Raw genomic sequence first — 24,859 nt, 5'->3', positions numbered from 1 at the left:
ATGGTATTTCCTCTGTCACTGGGGTCAGATCATAACCATTTCGCAGTTCATTTGTGCAGTAACATTGCAACTTGTTTCTAGGTCTGCCTGCCTCAGGTCTCTTTCTTTTCTCCAATCCCTAATTTCATCTGTCATATGGGCAGAATTACTTTCCAAAATGCAAATTATGCTTTATACCTCTAGTGAAAATCCTTGTAAGTTTCCAGGCAAAGTCCAAACTCCTTTGCCTGGCACACAGAGAGCCTTTTCTGGGCCTGGCTCTTGCTTACCTCTCAGTATCTCATCTTTAGTCACTCCCAAACAAAAATTGGTTCCTATCCATAAATGTAGTGTTTTGGTTTTTGGGGTTATCATGATTTTTTTTCCATGCTGGAGATTTTCTTGGCTTACTTCAAACTACTGAACCCCTATTCATCCTTCAAAACTCCTTAGTTCCTGGTCACCTCTCTTATGTGTTCCCTTTAGTACATTTTTCCATGTTGCTAATTAGCACTTTTTAGAGGTATCACAATCGACTGTTAAGTCTGCCTTTTGTACTCAGCTCAGTGTTTCTTAACAAAGGATTTTAAGGCTTCTCTCTGTGTTGTCAGGGATGAGGACAGTGCTGGCAGGTTCTATAGAAAGGAGTGCACCTAGTGAGGTCTTCCCTCCATCCTGCTTACTCCCCACTGCCTGACTTAAAGGCGACAAGAGAAGTGCTGTGAGGAGTTAAGATCATCAGGAGAAAGGGTGAATTAGATTTATTGAAAACAAAAAAGGAGAAGGAAAAAGAAAGGTAACATACGACTTTGCCACGGTAGCAGGGGAAAGGATGTCCATCAGGAGACAGTGCCTTCCACAAGGGCAATCTGATTTTCCTTTTCAGGGAAAACAACACTAATGTTATCCAAATCTTTTGGAAATGAGCAAGTTCCTTCCTTTCCCCTGCCCTTCAGCCTAAACCAGGAAGGTTTTGTAGTCTGTATTTGTGGTGATCTGGAGTTGTGGTGATCTGGAGTTGGTTGCCCAGCAGGGGGGTTTGCATGCCCGGGACAGAGAAGCCCAGCCTCCGGGCTATTTCAGGGAACCAAGAAACCCACCTTTGTTCTTTAATATTTTGCCTGGGGAATGACAGATCCGACATTAAACCTCTAGAAAACTGGTTAAAACCATAACACTGTGGAGGAGTGCAGACCTCCAATGTACAGGTCGTAATGATCAGAAAATCTTCTGAAAACACCTTGTTGTAACCTAACCATAAAGTCACTTGGGTGGTCAACCCTGAAAAGCCGAGTCTGTTCTGTTCAGTCCTCCCCAGCAAATGCACCAGCAAACAAGTTTTGCAATCTTAAGGCACAGAAGGCCATTTATTTTTCCGATTGTGGAATGAACGTAGGACAAAATTATTTTTTCAGAAGGCATTCAGATTTTTTAAAAAGGTAGGGTAATGATTAAAAAGCCTTTGGAAAAAAAAGGCATTTTATTTTGTTGACTGAGAGCTTCCTATAACGTGGCTGGTTTTTAGTTAGTTGTATAATCCTCCCTGGCACCTGGGTGGCTCAGTGGTTGTGTCTGCCTTCCGCTCATGGCATGATTCCGGGTCCTGGAATCCACTCCCATACCCAGCTCCCTGCAGGGAGCCTGTCTGTCTCTGTGTGTCTCTCTGCTTAATAAATAAATAAAATCCTCTCCATAAGGCCTGGCCATCCTGAATCTGTGGACGAGGCTCGCGACAAACCCACGGAAGCCACCTGCTGCCTTTGAGCAAGGGCTAAAGTATTATTTGAATCCAGGTCTCTCACCGCCAGTGTCAGAGACCTTTCTGGACCGTGGTTACCTCCTGAAAACACTGCTGCAACTAACCTTTTAACTGTGTTAACCCGAGTTATTCTACTTTCCAGGTAAGGAGAATCACACGCGATGGGAAGGAGAATAAGATGTAGAGCCACGAGCATAAGGCAGTGTGAGTGACCCCACTTCTCATTTACCCAGAGGGAAGCCCGAGAGGAGATCCTTTAAAACATTACTTCTCTGCAGCCACAGTTAAATCAAGGAGATTTATGTATTTTTAAAAAAGATTTTATTTATTTATTCATCAGAGACAGAGGCAGAGGGAGAAGCAGGCTCCTCGTGAAGCAGGGAGGCCCCTACGGGGCTCGATCCCAGGATCCCAGCCCCAGGGTTAGGGAGACGCTCAACCGACCGAGCCCCGCAGGCACTCCTAAAGCGAGGGCATTTCTGGGGCCGAACGGCTGCGGACGACGCGGGAAGTTGTGTACGGGGCCCAGGAGGCCCGAGGAGACAGCGCGGGGCCTGCTCCTGGCTGCACGTCGGGAGGAGAGAACCCAGCAGGGGGGCAGAGGCAGGTGGGAGGCGGCCGCCCTCGCCGGCTCCGGGGCTCCGGGGCTCTGGGGCTCCGGGGCCAGCCTCGGGGGAGGGCCGGCTCCGCGCCGCGTGCCGCGCCGGGGGGTGGCCCTTGCCGCGCGTGCGGGTGCGGGTGCGGGTGCGGGTGCGGGGCGCCGGCCGCGGTGACCTCAGCCTACCCCGGGCCGGCCGCAGCAGCCGCGTGCGGAGCCGCGAGGCGGTGTCCTGAGCTGACACCGGCTGCGCGGCACAGGCAGCAGGCGCCGCCGATCAACTAGTTCGCACCGAGGATTCCTCTTGGTGCGTGGCCCAGTTCTCCTTAGGACGGGCTCCAAGCCCTCGCCGCCGCCGCCCCCCACCCCGGGAAGCCTCGCGTCCCTCCCCCGCCGCTCGGCTCCGGCCGGCGCGCGCGCGATTCCTCGATTCCACAGGCAGTTCGCGCCGCGGGTGGGGGCGGGGCGCCGCGGGTGGGGGGCGGGGCGGGGGGGCCGGGGCCCGGGGGGCGGGGGCGGGCCGGCGTGGGGAGTTCCTCGCTCGCGGACCACACGCTCTGCGGGCCAATCCCGAGCCAGCCTCTAGCAGTGTCACACGCGGGACACATCCAAGCGTTTGTTGGCAGGGCCGGCGAGGGGGAGGGGGCGGGGAGGAGGGAGGGGAGTTGAGTGACAGGTTCGCGGGGCAGGCTGGGAATTGTAGTTCTCAGCTCCCGTGGCCATAGCCATTTTGTAGTCGGGGGACTACAACTTCCAGAAGATCAAGGGGACCATTCTAAGGTGCCCCGGGAATAGGCGGCTCTCCCCGGGGCCGGGCGTCCTGGGGCACTGGTATCCAGCAGCCCGGCTGCAGGTAGACGCGACGGCAGGGGCGGGGGCTGGCGTGCGGCGGCCGTAGGGTGAGCGGCAAGCTGGGGAAAAGGGGGTGAGGTGGAGCGACCGAGCGTGCCATGCATTGGGCTTAGGGAGCCTCTCTCAATTCCACTCCCAGGCTCGGCGTGGGAGCGACGCCTGAGGGGTCGCCCGAGAAGGGCTCGTCGAAGCTTCGCGGGCGTCTAGTCGACGGGGCAGCGGGGGTCGCCCGGGCTGGGCCGGGGTCGGTCGGCGCCGGAGGAGGCGGGCGCCCGGCGGCTCAGCTGTGGGAGTTTTCGGCTGGCGTCCGTCGGGGAATTGCCCGAGGAGCCCTAACTTGTATAAAAGCAGAGTCCATTTAAAGTTGGGCTGGCTAGCCCGTCTCTCATTGGTTCGGGGGCTTGGAAAAAAGAGACTCGGCGAGCCCTCGCTGTGGTGCCGCCGCCGCCGCCGCCGCCGCCGGAGTTGACTCTTCTGCTCGCACTGCTGCTGCAGCACAAACGTGACTTCCAACATTTTTTTTTTTTAATTTATCTTTCCCTTTTCTTTTCCAAGATGTAACTACAGATCAGACACTAAGGACCTTCACGTTTCGCTGATGTAGTTTTTGGAGGAAAAAAGGGGGGGAGTGAAGGGCGTCGGTTTTTTTTTTTTTTTTTTTTTGTGTGTGTGTGTGTGTGTTTTCGGGGGAAATTTTCCATTATGAGTGTTTTACTAAAGTGAATTTTTTTTGTTTTGTTTTTTGTTTGCTTCGTTCGTCTTTGGCTCCTTTTTTTTTTTTTTTTTTTTTCTCCTCCTTCCCAATTTCGGATTTATTTCAAGGCGAATCGGGCTTTGGGGGAAGAGGAAGAAAAGTCGGATTACAAGATCCACCACCACCACCAACAACAATAAAAAACCACCAGGATATTTTTTTTGCAAATTTCTGACGGCTTTAAATTCATGAAGCAATTGTCCCCTTTTGCAATCAGCATTTGGATCTCAGAATGAGCAAGGAAAGACCCAAGAGGAATATCATTCAGAAGAAATACGTAAGTGCTCTTAACAACACATCCTTTGACTTGCAGTTTTAAGCAATGGCTGTGAATGTCAAGTTTATAGATAATTCTGCAGCTGAAGGGTTTTAAACACAGCGTCCGATAAGGCTGCTTCTTTCTTTTCAGAAGAAGGGCTTTTCAGGCAAAGTCGTGTCTGCCTAGTTTGGATGAAAAAACAGATTGGTGTAGCGATACCTCAAGTGAATAAATTGACCTCGAATGACACAACCATAATCTAGTTTTAGATGAAAGGCTAGGGATTTTGGTGGAGCTTGGAGTGGGAGGGGGGTTATGGGGGCTGCGGTAATGTAACTAAACTGCATTCTCGGGCGGATTTGGCCTCATATTGCACTTTGCATGCAAATGAGCTTGTGTTATTATTATTAATGTTATTTGGGAAATCGTGTAACGAGGGTGTGTTGGAAACCCTTTAAGTTGCAATCGAGGGTCCGATTATGGCGATCTTGTTCCTTGCACTGGCACATCAAATTTAATGTATGTGGTCGTTTTTGGCTTATTTGGTTCGCAGCGTAAACCAGTTGGGAATCATGTTACAGCGAATGCATTTGTTGGGATTGACTTTAATAATGGGACTGGTTTTGTTTAAAAATTCATGGTTTCCAGTTTTTTTGGGGGGGGAAGAGGGAAAGACCTACACTATAGCTAATGTTTTTAAGTAGGTATGTGAATGCATGTGTAAGTGACTACAAATACATTCTCCCTGCTAACCGGGCTTCTGAAATTGGGTGATTATTCAGAGATTTAAATGGCTTGGGATAGTTAAATTTGTTTTGTGCATAGTACAGCTACGTTTTGATTGGCATGGGGAGTGTTTTTGTTTTGTGTATGGCTTTTTTTTTTAAGTTTGGGGGGAGGGTGGGTAGAGGGGGACGGAGGATTAACCAAATATGCACTCGAGTGATCGGTGATTAGCTGCATGCTTTAAATCAAAGAACCCATTTTTTTTTTAAAGCCCAAATGAACCTACACTGGGAATAATGCAACGTTATAAGAAAGTTTTATTTAACTCGAGTGGACAAATTGGTGGTTCATATCTTCCCTTTTTTGAGCAGTGCGATGTGTGTAATGGGAGATGACCTTCGGGGCACTGGTTTTTGTAAAAAAAAAAAAAATTTTTAATGAAAAAGCCGAATGCCTCTTCTCGAGGGCTGATTCTAATCTAGGCACGTAAACTTCAAGTATGAAAGAAATGCAAGGTTAAATAATCAAGCCCAACTTAAAAAGCTGTTCCCCAAAGAATTTAAGAATTAAAATACATCCGCATTGCAGAGGGCTGGGTAGAATGCAAAGGACTAGTTTAAAGTCGGGCTGTAGGAAGTGCATGGAGACCAGCTCGCCCCGGAGCGCGGACGCCTTTCCGGGGCTCGTCCGCCCCGGGTGCAGCCACAAAGCCGAGGGGGTAGAACTTGGACGAGAACCGCCCCCGCCGCCCCCCCGACCCCATCCCAGACCTCGCGGAACTGGGGAGCGCGGTGGGGTGGGATCGATCGTTTTGTCGCCGGCGGTCAGGGGATTGTGTCGTGTCCCGGCGTCCGGCCGCAGAGCCCGGGGCTGGAGGCGGCGGCCGCGGGAGGCAGAGCACGAGTTGCGGCCGCCGGGGGAGCGGAGCGGAGCGGAGCCCGAGTGCCCGACGTGCTCGAGCGGGCGGCGGGGAGAGGGGGAGAGGAGGAGGGAGGGAGGGAAGGGGAGGGCAGGGCGCGCGGGGGTCGCGGCGGGCTGGGCTGGGCCGGGCGGGCGCGCGCGCGGCCTGTAGGGGGCGGGCTGCGGGCTCGGGCTCGGGCTCGGGCTCGGGCTCCGGCTCCGGCTCCGGGCGGTGCGGCCGCGGCTGCGGCTCGGGGCCCGGGGCTCCGCGCGGGCTGGCAGGCGGGTGGGTGGGGCGCGGGGGCGGCGCGGCCTGCGGGGCCCGGGGAGGGGCGGGGCGGGGGCGGCGCACAGCTGCAGCGGGCGCCCCCCGCCGCGCGCACGGCCGAGCATGGCGGCGGCCTGCCTGCCGCCTCCCCGCGCTCCTGCCCGGCCGGCCTCCTCCCCGCGGCCCTCCCTTGCCCTCCCGGCCGGCTCCCCGCGGCCCTGCCCGCCCGCCTCCCCGCGGCCCTGCCCGCCCTCCCGCCGCTCCCGCGCCGTCTCGAGAGCAACAGGTTAAGCCGAGAGACGTCAGCGCGCCCCCTCCCCGCCCCCTCCCCGCCCCCCGGTTCTCCCCCCGCCTCCCCCCCGCGCTGCTCCGGGTTCCCGGACGCTCCCGGCCCGGTCTGTTGTCATTGTGACGTCACAAAGGGACGGCCCGGGTGGAACCTCCTCCTCCTCCTCCGTGACGTCAGAAGTCGGGCGGGAGGTTCCACGCGGCGGGGCGGCGGGGCGGCCGGGGGCGGAGGGAGCGCGCGGAGGCCGCGGCGTGGGAGGAGGACGAGGAGGAGGCGGCGGCGGCGGCGACCGGCCTCCGCCTTCCGCCCTGGGACGCGGCGCTGCCCTGCAGGTGAGCGCTGGGGGGGAGCTCTCGGACCCGCGACCACGGGCGCCCCGACCCCTCTCCGGTTCCTGGGAGGGGGTGGCGAGTGCGGAGGAGACGCCTCCTTTCTGCAGAAACGGGTTTCGCCGCCTCTGTTTGCAGGTCTGCCGACGGTGTGGCATTGCTACGGTGGTCGTTGTCATCTTGGAAGAAAAGCAAGGAAACTTTACTCAGGGAAAGCTTGCTTTGCAAGAGGCTGTGCTGTGGATTTGGCCACCTTGTCGATGCAAGTCGCATTTGGGGTGTCTCTGGGGGATGTGGCGGGATGCCTTTCTGGGTGATGCTGCTCAGCAGCAACTGGCCCTCGTCTGGGAGCCCTGCAACCACCGTGGGAGGCCGGTGGCGCTCCTCCTTCGCTGGGCCAGCTCTGTGCTTTTATCATTTTTGGGGGGTGGGAGGGATGGACCAGGGAAGACTTGTCATGGCTACATATTCTTGAAAGAGCGCGAGAGAACTAAATCTCAGGGTGTTCTGGACTTAGTACTTCTGAACGCTTAGAACAGGAGACTCACAATCTGAGTGTGTTTAGTCCTCTGGAAAATAGGAAAGGTAACACACCTGCCTCTGCCCCTAACTTTTATCTGCAAGGATCCTGTGCGTGAGAGAATGTGCGTGAAAGATCTTCTCTCTCTTTCAGGGGGTATGTCTCCTCGAGCTGGTGGAAGGCAGCACATATTCCACAATTGGTCTCAGAAGCCTCAGATGCCTGCCGCGTTGCCATTCAGTTTATTGTCTACCCAAAGCAGTTTGGGGGTGGGATTGTGGATGGCAGGCTTTGGGGGACATGGTGGTTATATTTCATACTCAGTGGCACCCTTGAGAAACTCATAAATTGATATATAATCCCGTCTTAATTGTGCTGGGCACAACTCCCACAACAATACCTTGAGTAACAACTGGAAGCATTTGCTTCCAAAGCCCCAATCCACTTGGACGATGAAAAGCGTTGCATGTCCTGGCTCCATGGATGCTTTCTGCCATTTCCGTCCGTCACTGCACTCGGATGGGTTACTCCTAGGGAGAATAACGAATATAATACGCAGGCTTCAAAACCATTTGATCTTTGAGGCTTTAAACCTAGGAGTCTGAAATAAAAAATCTCTGCCACACGACCGTACGAGTCGTGCATGGAGCAGAAAAACAAATTGCCAGTTTGATTTCCAGGTCAGCTCAGGGAGTTTGTACCACTAGGCTGTAAAGTTCTCAGTATCTAATTGTCTGATGTAAAAGTTGCAGAGTGATCAAACAAAACTGGGAAAAGTTCATGTTATAACGTTCAAAAGCAGGCTTTACTATAATTACAATTACGTGAAATTATAAAGAAAAAAGTAGAAGTGCAGCAAAATACAGTGGTAGGATTTATGAGCTCCTCTCCCTACCTCCCCCCCCCCCCCTTTATACCCAATTGGGCTATTTCACAGTTCTGAGGGGAAAAAAAAACCAAAAGCCTTGTACGTGACATTTAATTGCTACATTTTTCCTTTCCTGCACTATTTACTTGGCCGTCTTTCTGTCTAGTAGTGGAAAACTTGATTCTTTGTTATGTGAGTGTAGGGCAGGGGCACTTAAGCAGCTATTTTTTTTTCTTACTTTGTTTTTTTCTTAAGATTGTATTTACTTACTCATGAGAGACACAGGGAAAGAGGCAGAAACATAGGCAGAGGGAGAAGCAGACTCCCTGTGGGGAGCCTGATGCGGGACTTGATCCCAGGACCCCAGGATCACGACCTGAGCAAGGACAGATGCTCAACCACCGAGCCACCCAGGCATCTCTTGAGCAGCTATTAATGTATGGAGAGATTTTGGAGGGAAGACTGTCAAGAGTCCAAACTGTGTCATATAAATTTAAAATGAAAAAAGTTATGTCCCCAAATAATCAATTTGAGTTACTGTTAACCTGTGTGATTATTACTTCACTGTAATAATTAATCTGTGATTACTTCATCTGACTTGCAAGTCTTCCATAGTCTCATTGGCCCAAATAGCCACCTGAAATTAATTGGAATTCAGATGGTGTAATGGCTGTTTCTTTTCTTATAGTAGGTCACACCAGTTACTGTTGCTGAGCTGGGGGCTACTGATGCACTTCCAAGTGCCTTGGAAATAACTCCAGTGTTAATATATACCCTGCTCCAAAGGTTATTTAAACTTTTCTCCTTCAGAAAGAGAAAATCTTTTGAAGGAGTACATAACTTGTGTCTGTTGTGTTCAAATGGAGCTATTTTTGTCCCTTCAAAGACGACACACGTAAGTTCCATATGAAGCCCTTAGTACTTTAAAATACTTGGTAAAGGCCACGCTGCAGTATTTTTAAGGTTTGCCCTTGATCATGAGGTTCTTAAGACCCAGGTTTCTGACATTTTTATCTAAATGGTTAAGAAGTTTTGCAGTGTAAGAAATTTCATTTTTAGACTTTGAGTTCCATTGTTCTTTTTCAAAAAGAACTTATTTTTCAAAGATTTATTTATCTGAGAGAGCGTGAGAGTGCGGGAGAGAGGGGGGCACAGGGAGAGGGAGAGAGAACCTTGAGCAGAACTCCTTGCTGAGTGTGGAGCCTAATGGCGGGGCTTGATCTCCTGACCCTGAGATCATGACTTGAGCCAAACCAAGAGTCAGATGCTTAACTGAGTGCACCACCCAGGTGTCTCAAGAATTTATAAGTAATCTCTACGAGAGGTGGGACTCAAACTCCTGACCAGGAGATTGAGTCGTGTGCTCCATGATAGAGTAGCTAGGAGCCCCTGTTGCAGTGTTCTAATCCTACTGTCAGTGGTCCATCTCTGAGTCTCTCGGGATTACATAACCGCTCTACTAAGAGCCATCTTCTACCTATCCAACCTACTTGCTCTGTTGGCTGCAGAATATCCTGGCTATAATACCCCAATAAGACGTCCGGCCCGTGGGTAGCCCTGCGGTGTGTGTGCCTCTGTCCCCTTTGGCTCCCACCCATTGAAGGCTTGCCAAGTGTCAGTTGTTTGTTTCCAAATCAGGTTATTCCAGTTAGACTTATTATTGCAATTACAGCTGAATATTATGTAAACCTTTGAACAAATGCGGAAAGAGTTGGTTTCTCTCTTTTTTTTTTTCTTTTGAGAGTTGGTCTCTATGAAAACTTTTAAGTTGGCGGTTTTGGGGAACACTTGATAAATCAAGTGAATTAATAAAAAAAAAATCAGACTGTTAAATTAGATGTGGGGCCGTCACTTAAAAGACTAGGGGAAAAATCTTAAGGATTTGTGTACATGCATTGCTTTGCTAGTGATTACCTTTTAAGAACCGAACTTCATTCCTGCCCAAACTCCCTTCCTAACAAACACCAAAAAAGCATAACATGAAACACTGGGATTCTCAACAAATCTGTTTTTAAAAATACATTTAGGTGTTTAGGTCAGAATGTCAAAATCTATATGGATTTTTAGGTTTCCCAGCTGACAGACTTTACATGAGCTAACCAGCTTTTTTCTGGTCCCTCTGGCCTCTGATTAAGAGCATTTCCATTGTGTTTAGACCTAATCCCCAGGTATTAGAGCAGACTCCCTATCTAGTTCATGTGGGCAGCATAGGTGACATGTGGCTCAGTTTAGAGAGGCCCTACTGAGGCAACTTGTATGACTTTTAGAATTAAAAAAAAAACAAAAAAAAAACAGTTGTGTCATTCACTGGATGGTAGGGGGCAGAAAGATTAGGGATTTTACACCTAATTTATTCGGAGTTCAGAAACTTGTATCTTGTAATCCAGCAACCTTAATTATTGTGTGTCACTTAGGAGATTTTGCTGAAGGTTTGTTCCATTTCAAATCCTTAAACCCACCCCTTAACGGAAAGGAGACCAGTTGAATCTCAGTTTCTTAGTTTGAATCAATTATCTTTTGTTTCTTTCTATCTCCAGGAGGTAACTTCTGATACCTGCCTCCTTCCAGACCCCCCAGTCTCAGGTATTTTTTCAGCCAGTCTCCAAGCTCTCTTTTTCTGGTTCTTTTTGGCTCCAACATCTTTTCCTGATCTGCCTTATGATTGCAGACTTCCTTCATCCCAGGAGGTGGGAGCTCCGATGACTTTGGTACTGCTGTTTGTCTGCTTTTTTGTAGACCATCGGAGTGAGGTTTTTTCCTCATCCTTTTTATCTTTCTTGGGATTTCAGCTAATACCATACCTTCTGGCAGCTTCGCACTTTTTATTTTTTAAAAATTTAAAAAATTTTATTTATTAGAGAGAGCATGTGCACAACTGCAAGAGATGAGAGGGAGAAGCAGACTCCCTGCTGAGCAGAGAGCCTGATACGGGGCTCTATCCCAGGAGCCCAAGACCATGACTTGAGCCTAAGGCAGATGCTTAACTGACTGAGCCACCCAGGTGCCCCAGCCTCACACTTTGTAATAAGGGATTTTTCATTCATTGCCGATTCAGAATACAGTCACTAAAAGTAGAGCTGAATCTTGGAGGAAGTGGCAGTGCTGGCCGGATACCCCTTGGCTCATGGTCAGGTAAACCTGCCTGCTTCCGGGACTTCTGTTCCTGTCAGTGCTTGCAGGTGGCTATACATCTCTTGTTCTCTGAGGACACCTGGGATCAGAAAGGGTCTGTGTTTTACAGAAGTAGATCCCATAGGGTGAGGTCTAGGTCCCGCCTGAGTGGAGCTGTTGGAGTACATCCTGGGCCTCTCGGGTATCTGGATTTCTTTCCACTTCCACACTGTTTTACAACAGGTTTTGCTAATCTTGTGAGAATGGTGCCTATCTCTCCTGGGGTTCTCTTTGAAGTTTAAAGAAATGTGCCGGAAGAGCTTGGATTGTAGAAAACACCATAGATGGGCCACACAACACCCACTCCTCCTGAAAGCATTGTGAAGAGAAGGCCCAGTCACTTCGGAAATAACCGCCCACGTTTGTTTCCATAGTGAGTTCACACCAGAAAAAGGCTTTTGAGTCCATTTTACAGAAGAGAAAATCAAGGCAGCTAGACACTGGCCAGGACGTTAAAGACTGCATATTTCTTTCCTACTTTTTGGTCCAGGTGAACGAGCGGTAAAATGAAGTGATGACCGTAACCCCAAAAAAGGGGAAGAAAAGATCACAACAAGGGCTCTTGGCAGGCTTCAGAGAGGTTTTTTGCTTAAGCAAGTTGGGGAAGTTAAGGCAGGTTGTCCGCGTCCCTGGAACAGAAGGAGTGCATCCGTCTCAAGTACATGTTTGTGTTTGTTGTTTTTTTAAACACCAGTTGGTGGAGCTACCCTCTTTCCCCAGCTGGCTGTCTCCTTGAGTTCTCATTGGAAAAAAGAGCTGAGATCCCAGTACCCTTTGGGACTGACTGGTTTGTACTCTATATTTTTGTGAGTGTCCCCACCCACTGTCTCGGTGATATCTTAGGGCCAGGGCCGGCTGGGCCACATTAGCTCTCCAGGCTTCTGAGAACCTGCAGGAACCTGCTTTCTTCGCAGGGGCTGTCACAAATTGGATCCTCTCTCTCTTTTTTTTCCTCCTTGTATTGTTGCCCTTGCCTTTGCTGCTTATGGGACTGTGGTGGGGTGGGGTGGGGGGGCAGCGCTGGGGCAATCATTGGCCCTCATCCTCACCAAGGTCCGGGCCCTGTGGTAAACAAAAGCTGCCCAGATATGTTAATGAGGCAGCATGAGTAATGGGAACATTATACATAATTACTCGTATTCATAGGATGTATGAGGGTGTTAGAAAGGGGAACCCTACTGGTTGAAGTTCTTGAGAGCTGTTTTTGAGGGCTGGTGCTGCCTCAGAGGCCTAAATTGGATTTTAAGTTCTAATTTTGTAAGTCTGTCAAGCCCCACCACCCATGAAGAGGAAGGCCAGTGAGCATCGAAATGTCAGAAATGTCATCAGCGGCACTGTTTGGTTACCAGGAATCCTAGAAGGTTTAACAAAATATAGCCAGTTTTGCTCCTTTATCCTCCCAGTGCAGCTCTTTCCTCACACACCTGTTTTCTGCAGTAGGAGCAGGACTTCCTTTCCCAGCACTATTGTTTTTGGGGGGTGAGGGGCAGCGAGACGGGTGGTGTGTGTGTCTGTGTCTGTTTTCCATCAGGAGACCCTCTGGTTTGCTGTGAATGAATGATCCAGGAGAGTGTGGGAGACCTTTTGGTGCCCTCTTTTATTGCTCTTTTTAAAAATCTGGGTGGTTCTTTCTCTGTTATTTCCTAAGCACAATTTTGGTGAGGACTTGATCTACAGTGGTTATCTCTTGGTTCTTATTTCTGCCAGCTGTTAAAGTGTTTGGTGCCTGTGGGGGCAGAAACAGGTGCCAGGAGGAAATGAGCAGGGATTAGGGCTGAGCATGTGTTTCTTGCATTTATTCCTTCCATAGGTTTGCAGAATGAGGGCTACTGAATGTATGCTCATTCTGTGAAGCAGCTCTCGGATACGGACATGATTAAAATCTGGAGCGTCTTGTGCTTTGTGTATATGCCTTTCTATTAGTACGTGGGCCGCAGTAACGCAGTGCCTTAGATTTGATTCACAGGCTTAGGCTCAGTCATGAACATAACAGATAAGCCGTGGTAATGGACAGGATTGGGGATGCGAGCTGAGTTCAAGGTTGGGTCCTGTGCTACACTGGGCATCTGACCCTTGGGAACACCACGTAACCTCACCGAGCTGCTTCCTCATCTGGAAAACTTGTTTCATCCACCTCTTGGGCTTGTTACTGGGAGAGCCAGTGAGATTTTTGATGTGAAAGCACTTTGTAAATTGCATACGCCTGCACAAATGGTCAAGGTATCATTACACAGTTGGAAATCACCAACCTGGAGACATCGGGCCTGCCGGCAGCCTTCCTAGCTGACTCAGAAATAAATGAGTCAAATGAATTCTATACTTGGCCTCTTAATAAACCAAATGAGTAGCTTTAGAATAAGTCCATTTTGATGTAATCTCTTCCCACCCCCACTCTGTTTGATGAAGCACTCTGTGTCATCCAAACACGTCTGGGTGGTGAACTGGAGGCACAGATTTGACCCTTGAGACTGGAGTGGCCCCGGATCTGTGCTCAAAGACGTTTCACCAAAGATGTTTAAACTGGGATCTTGGAGCAATAATCCTTGAAATTGAAAATCTGGTCGTGATCCTTCATGGGCTCCCTGTGGCTTTTGGAATAAATCTAAACCAAGTGTGTCAGGACAGCATGACAAGCCCTTCTTGCTGGGCCCCGGGCCTATCCGGCCACCTGTTCTGGTTTAGCGGAACCCAGCCCTTAGCCTTTGCACGTCCTGGTTCCTCGAGTGGGTTGCCTGAAGAGCCCTACCTGGCCCTTCTGAGGCCTTGCTGGACAGCTGGCCACCCCTTCCTCCAGCCAGGCGGGATGAAGCCCCTTCTCTCTGTCGGCCTGACTCCTTACACCTACTTCTAGGCACTGGAATCTTTGTTTACCTGTTCCTTTTCTCTTAGCCCCTGAAGGGGAGGGGCCGGATCTTATGGGAGTGTGCAGCTGAGGAAGTCCATTGTTGAGTTGAATGATGCTTTTGGAGTATGTCAGATATCCCCTAGTTATGGGAGGGGATTTGTATGGATCTAGTGGAAGGAGATGCAGAAATCGCATAGCTGAGGAAGCAGAGATATCTAACTCTGTTAAGTGACTTGCCTGGGGTCTCACATTTTGTCAGTGACTGACCCAGCTAGGGCGTGAAATCCAGCCCCCGGTACAGCAGAAGGCTGTTACTCTTCTTGGACAAGTGTTTCAGAGATCCTCCTTCCAGGTAGCTTCTCAGTTATCCATGGTAACTGCCGTACCTGATTCATTTTCAGCGGAAAGTAAGCTCTCCATGTCAGCCCCATACCTATATGCCAGTAGTAATTGTCCCATTTTGAAAATGACTTTTTTGCTTTATAAGACCTTCAGCTGAAGGACTACAAATGATAAGAACCATTGCAATTGCATACCAGGCATTCCTGCACTTGCGGAGATAGATACGTAGTTTGATGTGTGTAGGCGCATGCTCCTGTGTGACATTGTTATGTGCCTTTTGCATTTATATCTTATCTCGATTATCAAAATACAATTCTACATCATTATTATTTTTAATGGCTGTGGGTTACTTGGTTGTTCTCTAACAGTTTACTCGACCTGCCTGTTCTGGGTGGCCTTTTTGCTTTGGTGGTGCCTGTTGTGCAAAATGCCATGCCCAGGATGTTTTCTCTATCTTTTCACTTCAAATTCTTCAAAGTGGAATTACTGGCTCAGAAGTGCCTTTTTTTATTATTATTATTTTTTTTGCTATTAGGCTACAAGGCCCTTGTGGAGCCTAAAGTGGGGCTTGAACTCACGACCCTGAGATCAAAATTGAGCCTTGGTCAAGTTGGGCATTGAATTGACTGAGCTACCCAGGCACCCCAGAAGTGTCTCCTGTTTACCCTGAGAACCCTGTTCCTACATTGTTTTCGTGGAGAAAGCCTGTACTAAATTACAGTCCCACAGGTAGTGCACGTGAAGCCAGCGGGTTGGTTGTTTTGTTGGCTTTTAGAAACCAATCCAGGCCCTTGTAATGAGTAGTAAAGATGTCAGATGGGTTTTGTTTAAGTTTCTATTTTCTTTCCTTGTCTTCTCTCAGGGCTTTCAAACCAAACGAAATAAGATGGGTGAAATCACTTTGTAGAACAAAATTGCGCTAAGGACACAACACAATGTTAGAATGACTGTGGCCGTGAAGGGTGAGGAGAGGATGTATACTGGTACAATCACGTATTTTCTGTTTATGAAATGCCTTTTTGTGAGGATTGACATGCTGGAAGATGACCTGGAATCTCATTGTTTTCACATGTGATTTCTGTCTTGTTAGTGGGGTGGGCTTTGCAGTTGCAAAGGCCCCGTTGGGCTCTGGCTTGGCAGACGGTCCAGTTAAATACAGCTGGTATGTTCTGGTTGCTTGCTATGCTCTGGCACCATGTTAGGTGTTTAGGTGTTGGGGAAAAGGTTATCGTCCTCGTCCTGGGAAAATTTTTATGTCAGTTGACAGCAGGGCTGCAAAATACAGGGAAGAGAGCAGGTGGCCTTGGGCAAGTCCCTTTACCTGAGTCTTCATTTCTTCATCTATAAAATGGGGGGAATTACACCTCTGATCTCAGGGTCACTTTGGAAGAGGTAGAACCCATGTGAAGTGGGCAGCCCTGGTGGCTCTGGGCAGCTCAGGTGGCCCAGTGGTTTAGCGCCACTTTTGGCCCGGGGCGTGATCCTGGAGACTCAGGATCGAGTCCCACGTCAGGCTCCCTGCATGGAGCCTGCTTCTCCCTCTGCCTGTGTCTCTGCCCTTCTCTCTCTGTGTCTTTCATGAATAAATAAATAAAATCTTAAAAAAAAAATCCAGGTCAAGTGCTTTATACACTGTTATCTAGATCGTGTTATTGTTCTGAGTCCCACAGGTCTTTGTGGCTGTCATTCTTCAGCCTCAAGGTTGAAGAGGGAACATAGTGTTTCTGCATTTTCTTGTTTATTATTGCGTGTCTGGTTGTTTGAGATAGAGGATAGAAATGAAAATAAGGAGCACCTGGGTGGCTCATTGGGCTAAGTGTTTGACTCTTGGTTTCTTCGGTTCAGGTCATGATCCCAGGGTCCTGGAATCCAGCCCCGCATTGGGGCTCCCTGGTCAACGGGGAGTCTGCTGGAGATTCTCTCTCCTCCTTTCTCCCTCTGCCCTTTCCCCATGTGTGTGCACATGCTCTCTCTTTTTCAAATAATAAATAAATCTTCAAGAAAAAAATAATAAAAATAAAACAGGTGCTCAGAACTTTCCTTTTATGACTTGGTTTTTCTTCCGAATTTACGGGAAAAAAAAATGCAGCCTGAGCGCTACACTGGACACACTTCTTGGTGGCTGGGATGACGCATTTCCCCCTCCTTATCCCAGCAAATGAGGTGGTGTCACAGGGCTGCTAAGAAGCAGCGTTACTTTTTGTGGTGTTTAAAAGAGCACTTGTGGATAAATCTCTTTTCCTTCCTTTATAATTCCTTAGTCAAGACGTCCCTTTAGAGACGTGGTGTACTGGTTTTACCCAAATTGCCCCCTCTTCCATTCTCAGGCCGCCCAGAGCATTAAAGCTCTGTGGGCTCTATTTTCGGCTTGTAATAACATCTTGATGTTGGAGGATGAAAGAGCCAATGGGGATGGAAGGAAGGCATTGCATAAGGAGCCGGGCCCTGGAGTCCCAGTTAAATTGGTAGCACATGGTTTTCACGTGCCTCGAAGGGCTTTGGTTGTGCTGGCTTGTTGGAAATGCGTCTGCCACCACACCACAAAATGCGGTCCCCTGCACTTGCCACGTGACTCCTCTTCTTAGCGATCATTTCCAGTGGCAAAGGCCAACTGCCTTTGATGACAGATGAACAGTGGACATTTGAAAAGCCTGAAATGTTTGGTGGGGCCCTCTACAGAGCCATTCCTGTGCATTGATTTAGGAATGAGGCTGGAGGAGCTGGGTGGGGGACAGGAAAACAGCATTACTGAGCCTGATTATTTTAGCCTGGTTATAACATTCAGTTTTACCAGCCCTGCGGCCTTTTGGCTTGGACTCCTAGTAGGTTGCCCTTTCTTTGAAGGATGTTTATTTTATATATTTACTTATATATCCCACACCTCATTCCAAAAAGGATTTAAGGCCATAATGAGCAGTCATCCTGGGAGCAAAAATAATTTTTGCTTTGATCCGACAAAAGTTCGCTTTCCAAATGTAAAAGAGTGAAAACCAGGTTAAAACATGGGCCGCGAGCATTTCCCTCTCTTGACCCAGCAGTGTTAAGGCCCAGTGGCTTTTTGTTTTCGCTTTGAAAACTTGAGCTAAAACTTTTAATTAAAGGCGAGTTTTGTTAAGTAATATTGGTATTGACACCTTGACAGAACTCTTAATCTGGAAGAATTTTAAAGATGCATGAAAGTAATCCCCAGCGGTGGTAACATCCTTGAGTGGCAGAGATCAGGTTTCTGTTTAAATGCCTGTACGGTTTATCACTTTTTTTCCCCACAGTGCAGGAGGCCAGGGAGGGTCTGGATTTAATAATGACCTTCTTTGGGACCGGGGAGGGTGGTGGGAGGAGTGATCTGTATATGTTAGCTCATGATTTCAACGTCCTGTGTCTTTAAAAATGTTTTCAAATACCCGTTCTGTATCGTAATCCTCAAAACTACTGTTAGGATTCCAAACCATTGTGGTTTAAACTTAGCTGGAATCTGAAAGGTGGCTGACAGAGTGAAAGGAAACCTCCTTTAAATAAGGAACACATTTGGCTTGCCTGATTGTTGGAGAGTCTGAGCTCTGGGCGTATCTGAGCCACCGGCCAAGTCTTCCTGGTTGGGGGAGAGGTTGGGGAAGACTTGTTTCAATCCACTGGCCCGTCCGTACCACCCTCTCCCCCCCCCCCCCCCCCCAGCACTGTCTAAACACCATCAATTAGTCCTGCAGAAACTCTTGCTACAGATACGGACTTGCAAAGCTTCATGTTACACCACGTTCTTGTCTAGATGAGAAACACACTCTTTTGTACTTGTGATAAATCAAAACTCTAATGATGCTATTAAACAGGTTCTCTTCTGGCCCTGGTGCGCAGGAAAGCATTGGGAGGCAGGGAGCATAGATCTGGACTTTGGGGAGGGAGGGGGATATCTGAACCTAAAAAGTGGTCATCTTGTCTCTCTCCTAATTCTGCTCCACGCTCTGATTAAGCGATGAGCTCCCTGCCCCAAGGGCTGACATGGCCCAAAATGAGACACATCATCTACCCAACCCGCCTTTTCTCTTTTCCTCCTTCTATGAGACTTGCTGAAGTTGTCATGCTATTTCTTTTCCAGAATTTATTGGAGCAGTAGGCAAAGCCTCTTGGGAGTATAAATAATGATGATTATAAAGAACAGTCAGTTTACCAAGGAAGGCCATTATCTTTGACTTGCAAAAGCTTTTACAGCCGAACATTGTTTGCTTACAGTTGTTAATACAAATGAAGACCCTTCGTGGTACCTATTGTAAGAGGAGTCCTTTTATTCTATTTGTACGTGGAGGTCATCTCAATAAAGAACAGAACCACCTTGCCCAGGCATAAGTACTTGTTCCTCAGGACAGGCATTATATACGAGCCAGGGAGGGCCTTGGATGGTGGTTCATGGTTGCTTTTTTTTTTTTTCCCTACCATCAACAGCAAATAATCCTCCCTGCCTGTGTTGAAAGACCTGTAAAGCTGATAAATAATGCCTAATTTACTTCTGGAGTCCCCTCCTCTCTGCTTCCTACCCAACTTATGAATCCAAAGATGGCTTTAAAAGTCATTGAAAGGACTTGTCTGAGTAGGCACTGGCATTGAGTAAATATATTTAAATGGTAGACTCACATGCTTTTAATTAAAGCCTGTAGCATAGCTTGGGGTTGTGGGGGGAGAGGGTTGGGAGGGAATAGGAAGCCTAAATTTGCAGTTGTTATTTTTTGGGGAGATTTAGGTTACCCCTCAGTGCACTTTTAAGTTTAAACTACAACGTTTTACATATATACATATATAAAATATATATATATATATTCTTGGCACACATTGTTGTCCTTTGCTGCTGTATCTTTAGCAAAGTGTCAGCCCATTTTAGCCTTTCTTTTTTTAAAACTCTCACATCTCCAACTTATTCCAGTTTGTTTGGCAGTTCATCAACTATTTTTCTTTTGGCGTTTCAGTGGTAGTTCAAGACGGAAGGCATTTTAAGCATCTCAGTCTTTTCCCTGAGTGATTTTGGATGTGAATGTGATTTTTTCCCCCCCTTAACAATCTAGTGGTTTTTTTTTTTTTTTTTTTAGTATATTCAGAGTTGTGCAAGCATCACCATGATCAGTTTTAGAACATTTTCATCACCTCCAAAAAGAAACTTCATATACACTGACAGTCACCCCACATACCATCCCAGTTTCTGTGGTCTTTGGCGGCCACAAATCCACTTTCTGTCTGGACTTTTCATATAAATGGAATCATACACTATGTGGCCTTTCATGACAGACTTCTTTCACTTAGTGTACATTTTCAAGGTTCATGCATGCTGTAGCATGAATCAGTACTCCCATTCCTTTTTATGACTGGATAGTATTTCCCTGTATGGGCATACCACATTTTGCGAATCCATCCATTAGCTGATGGGACATTTGTGTGTGGGGCGGTTTTCTTCCTTTTGGCTATTATGAATAATGCTGCTGTGAACATCTGTGTGCAGGTTTTTGTGGGACGTGGTGATGTTTGCATTTCTCTGGAAATAAGTTAGAACACGTTGCACATCAAACCCATTCATGACTAAATTGATTTACTGCTCTTTATTTAGTTAACCCACTAAGCAATTCCCTTAGCTTCTGTCCCTGAGCCCCTGTGTATTCTTTTCATCTGAAAAGGGCTCTCCCTGTCTTGGGCTCTGCCTTGCCTGTGGGGACTGGGGTTCTCATTTTCCTGATTTGCCACCCTTTGTGTAAGGGTCTGTCTTCCTCTCCTCCTTTGCAAACTGTAAACACCGTGCACACAAGTTTAAGCTAGAACCATGTATGCTCCACTTAGATGTGAGAAAACAAGTGGGACTTCAAATTTTACTTTATGGGGGTGCTTAGGTGTGTTTGGTTGTACTTGTGGATCTTTCAGATCCACATAGAGTTTTGGAAGGGGTAGACTAAAAACCTTCTCTGTGAGAGGAAGGACTAGGAGGAACTGGTGCCGGGCCTTACATTCAGTTTTGACTTTCTTGTGGTTATGTTTTAACTTTTTTTTTTTTTAATCTTGGTAAAACACCTTGGAGCATAGAACCACTGTCTACCTACAAGTTCTCCCCGATTTTTTTGGGCCTTTCCAAGCCTGCTTTGCCTCAATAAAAAACGTGCTTCCAAGGTTCTTCATCATGAACTCCTTTAAGAAATGGGAGTTGTTTTAAGGAGGAGGGGTAGTGCCATGTTTCCTTTTGATGTCTATGTACCGGATATATTTTATCCACGTTGATGTGAATTGTTGCAATGATCTTGGTCTCTTCTTTGAGATGGGAACATTTTTTTGCTGATTCTTAAGCATTCAGAGAAATTGTGAGGCAAGAGAAGAGGGGTGGAATGGTGGGGGTGGGCTGTGGGGGTTCCTGAAAAAGTCGCGTAGCCCGAGTGTGTTCCAAGCCTTTCCTCACTGGAGGAGCCAGCATCTGTGCCTTACGTTGAAGTTCCTTGTTATGATTGGAAGCCAGAGGACCAGTGTGTCTCGGCCTTTGGAATCTTATTTATTGCATAGTGTTTAAGTTCAGTTTAAGTCAGAAGCATTCCTGACTCATAGTATTTTTTTTTTTTTAAGATTTTATTTATTTATTCATGAGAGAGACAGAGAGAGAGGCAGAGACACAGACACAGAAGCAGGCTTCCACGCAGGGAGCCTGACCTGGGACTCGATCCCAGGTCTCCAGGATCACACCCCGGCCTGAAAGCGGCGCTAAACCGCTGAGCCCCAGGCTGCCCCTGACTCATGGTATTAATCGTGTTTTTATTCACACCAGTTTTTCTGGTATGGCCCTCTGTCCCAGATTGACTCTTGTGCTCAAGTGCTCAGGTCATTGCTTCGGCTCAGCCAATGGGGAGTTTCTTTGTAGTGGCCAAACTGCCTAGAATTGGCAAGGTTAAGATACCTCCCTCAATTTAGAAGGTAGGTGTGAGCATGAGTGAGTGTGTGTGCGTGTGTATGAATATCTAAGAAGGAGTTACTATTTTAGACTTTGCATTGTTTAACTGGAAATCTGTGTCCTGTTCTGCCCAGCTGCCTTTGTGTGGTGTACCTACGACCTATACACATACTTGTGCGGTTTCAAAAGAAACGCCACATCCCTCCTCCTAAAATTGCTTATTAGAGCTAATTTTAAGAATTGAGTTAGAACTGCCCTATAATGTAATGCAGAATATTTCCCAATAATGCCTAGGTTAACAATGATAGTCTTGCTGTATTGTGCAGAAAGGGCTTCTGTTCAGACCCAGCTGGGTTTCAGGCTTAATTCATTGCTCTATGGTGGGATCACCACAGCTGCTGTGGGGCCTTTACAAATGCAAAAAAGCTGTCAGTGTTTGTTTCATCAGCTGCATAAGTGATGAGGCCAAGTTGAGGAATCCATTGCAGTGTGCAGCGTGCAGGCTGCAGCCATTATTGTTTACAGAATTAGTGTGTTGGAGCTTTAAAATAGTTGGCACATTGACTGCCCTTTAGAAGCACAAGACCAAGGAACAGGACCAGTTGGTTGTCCTTGTCATGTTGGTCGGATCCGGCTCAGCCACTGCTCCAGTCAGTGCTGTGGGACTGACCTTCTTTTGGACAAGGTCTGGGGTGGGAGTGGGGAGGGCACTGAATTTCTTGTCCCTGTAGGTCCCCCACCCTAAGCTTAGGTTTGCATTCGTTTGTTTTTAGTCTGTTATTTAGAGTAATTTTAATCGTAATTGAATTTTAAGGCCTTAATCAACTTCCCAGCCCCAGCTAGGTATGGTATGGGGTTGGCAGCTGGGACTTGAGATATCTGTGCAGTAATGTTCTAGATTCTGCTCTGTGGGATTTATTTTGCCAAGGGATAATGCTTTGGGAACTGCCCTCATTTCTCCCCATGGGTACGGAAGTTAAGGCTACTTCTTGGCTGCAGAGTGACCCACTGGACAACTCCTTGTCCAGCCAGTTAGGGAGTGTTCCCCACCCAGGGTCCTGCAGTATCTGCTGACCCCTTCCTGCAGAGACTTGGTGTAGCCACAGCAGCATGTCCAGTCCCCTTTGGGCTGGGCAAGCGTGTGTTTGGGAACTAAACATGCATATGTGGGCAGCCCCAGTGGCGCAGCGGTTTAGCGCTGCCTGCAGCCTGGGGTGTGATCTTGGAGAACTGGGATGGAGTCTCATGTCGGGATCCCTGCATGGAGCCTGCTTCTCCCTCTGCCTGTGTCTCTGCCTCTCTCTCTCTCTCTCTGTCTCTATGAATAAATAAATAAAATCTTAAAAAAAATAAACATGCATACGTGATCTTTCACAGGACTGTGTGGCGATGTCCCAGCTTCCCCTGATTTATTTCTAGCCTCTTTATCCCCTCATGGGTTTTTCCAAAAGTCCTGCTTCTTGGAAATCTGGCGGGCGGTGGAAGTGGTGGCGGCCAGTCTGTATAGGTTTTAAAAGCAGAGCTTGTCAGGTCTCTTCAGCCAGCGGTGGTAAATAATGGTGCTTCCTTTCTCCTGGCTGGAAATGTCCCAAAGTGCTCTCGCATAGTCATAAAAAGGATGGCATGAGAATCAGCGTCTCCAAATAAAAGGTCAGTACTGACCAGCTGCAGACCTCAACTCACTGTCACACACACTCTTCTTAATTCCTTTATGTCTCCACATTTTACTCTACGGATTGTCTGGAGCACAAGAGGACATGTGGGCCTGATGAATCCCATGTGGTATTTGTGCTGATTAAGCAGAGTTTGGGGGGTCCCTGTATGGCCTCACTTTTGAAAGAGCTCTTTTGAGGGGAGAGGTTGGGCAAGTATAATTTAACTCTTACTTCCCATAAACGTCAACAGAGAGCAAATGCAAATATCAGTTCAGATTTTTAACTGTCTTCATGTCACACACACACACACACACACACACACACACACCCTGGAACAGTAGCCGTGAGTGAAAAGGGAAGTAGTAGCAGGCAGTGTGCTCAGCATCCCCTCCCCCTGGGGGAGAGGCTAATTTGTAGGGCCTCAGAAGGAAGCAGCAGTGTCACGGTCATTGTTCTGCAGTAGCTGGGCTTGGTTGCACTTGGGGAAACGTCACGTGCCCAGCCTGTTTCTTCCTGGCTGGGGTGCTTGTCGTAGATTTCCAGCTTATGGAATCTTTGATCAAAGCCCTTCTGCTTTTCTGGAGTCGTCCTGGGGCAACAGCGTGTTCTTGTTTTAGTTTGTTTTGAAAGAATTGCGTTTGTGTTTTTAACAGTTCTGTTGCATACACAGCCAAGTGATTGTGTGTGTGTTTGTTGACTCAAGTGAATGTCCCCTTGTGACCCCTAGGGACCCTCAGTCGCCTGCCTCCTAGATAATTCACTGCTCTAAATGGGGTGTTGGTGGACCACTGAATGTCCTCCCTGCCACTTAACCAGCCAACTGCCCCAGAAACTCACTGGGCCTCAACTTAAAGCCAGCCTCCGTGTTCTCCACTATACAATGGGGTGCATGTGCCTCCCTGAGCAAAGAGTAGGTGCTTTAGTGTGTGTGCCGCCTCACATGGCAGGCGTTCCCTTGCACACCCACACACCAGTGTCGCTTAGACCGTGACATGCTGCAGCCTGCTGCTTGGTAGACTATTAGTTAAGTTGTTCTCTGGGCTGTTGGGAGGGAGAGATGGTGAGCTCACTGCTCTGAATGTAAAAAATGTGTCCAGAGAGAGCCTGAACTTCCTGGAGTATCATTCTGACCTCCGCGTCTTCCACCCATTCCCCAAAAAAATCTCAGGCCAGCTGGTCACTAGCACCCAGTGTAGAGCTGAGTGCCTCCACTTTTCCCACCCAGAGGTGGCTCAGAGATCGGCTCAAGAGGGGAAACAAAAGGTCTGGGGATGCCAGTAGCTGGGGAAGGAGCACCTGAATCCTAACCAGCCAGCTGTAAGTGGTGGTGGGTGCCAGACTGGACACCGCTGCCCCCCAGGAAGGGCATTGCTTGTGAAATACTCCAGTAGAACGGGGGGGCTTTGCGCCAGGTTGATGGTGACACGTAGGCAGACTCAGAATGCCCTGGGAGTGGACTCTGCTGGGTCTCCTGAGTTTTCTGGTTTACTGGTGTCAGCCCATGCTGTTGGAACAGTGGGAGGAGAGAGCCTTGGCTGTTGTGCAAAAACTTCAGGAGTCGGGTGGGTTGTAGAATAGGATTTCACCTTGGTCTTGTCACGGAGGACTTCACAGGGCCTCCTGGCCACTCTCCTGACAGCCCTTGGTCACTACATTCATCTGGATGAGATGGGAGGTGACTGGGCCAGGTGCATGCTGATCCCCAGAGGGCCGTGTATTTTACCTACATTCCTTAGGGTGTTGCTGTGTTACCTGGGACCATTCACCTGAGGGTTCAGCACGGGGAAAGTTGGTTCCTTGGACTGCACAGTGACATACATTTCCAGAACGCTGCTGGGTCAGAA

General features: G+C 48.3%; 1 protein-coding gene across 1 annotated transcript in view; it reads left to right on the top strand.

Moving 5' to 3' along the window:
* Nucleotides 1-3,591: 3,591 nt before the first annotated feature.
* The window catches only part of JARID2 (jumonji and AT-rich interaction domain containing 2), a 260,932-nt gene continuing 239,664 nt past the window's right edge, over nt 3,592-24,859 (top strand). The window contains exon 1 of the mRNA XM_077885784.1: nt 3,592-4,219. Coding sequence (XP_077741910.1) covers nt 4,175-4,219 — 45 coding nt within the window. The 5' untranslated portion in view covers nt 3,592-4,174. The remainder of the gene's footprint in view (nt 4,220-24,859) is intronic.

The sequence above is a fragment of the Canis aureus genome, chromosome 37 (assembly GCF_053574225.1).
Source record: "Canis aureus isolate CA01 chromosome 37, VMU_Caureus_v.1.0, whole genome shotgun sequence".
NCBI classification, from domain to species: domain Eukaryota; kingdom Metazoa; phylum Chordata; class Mammalia; order Carnivora; family Canidae; genus Canis; species Canis aureus.
This window is presented reverse-complemented; position numbering and strand designations above follow the sequence as displayed.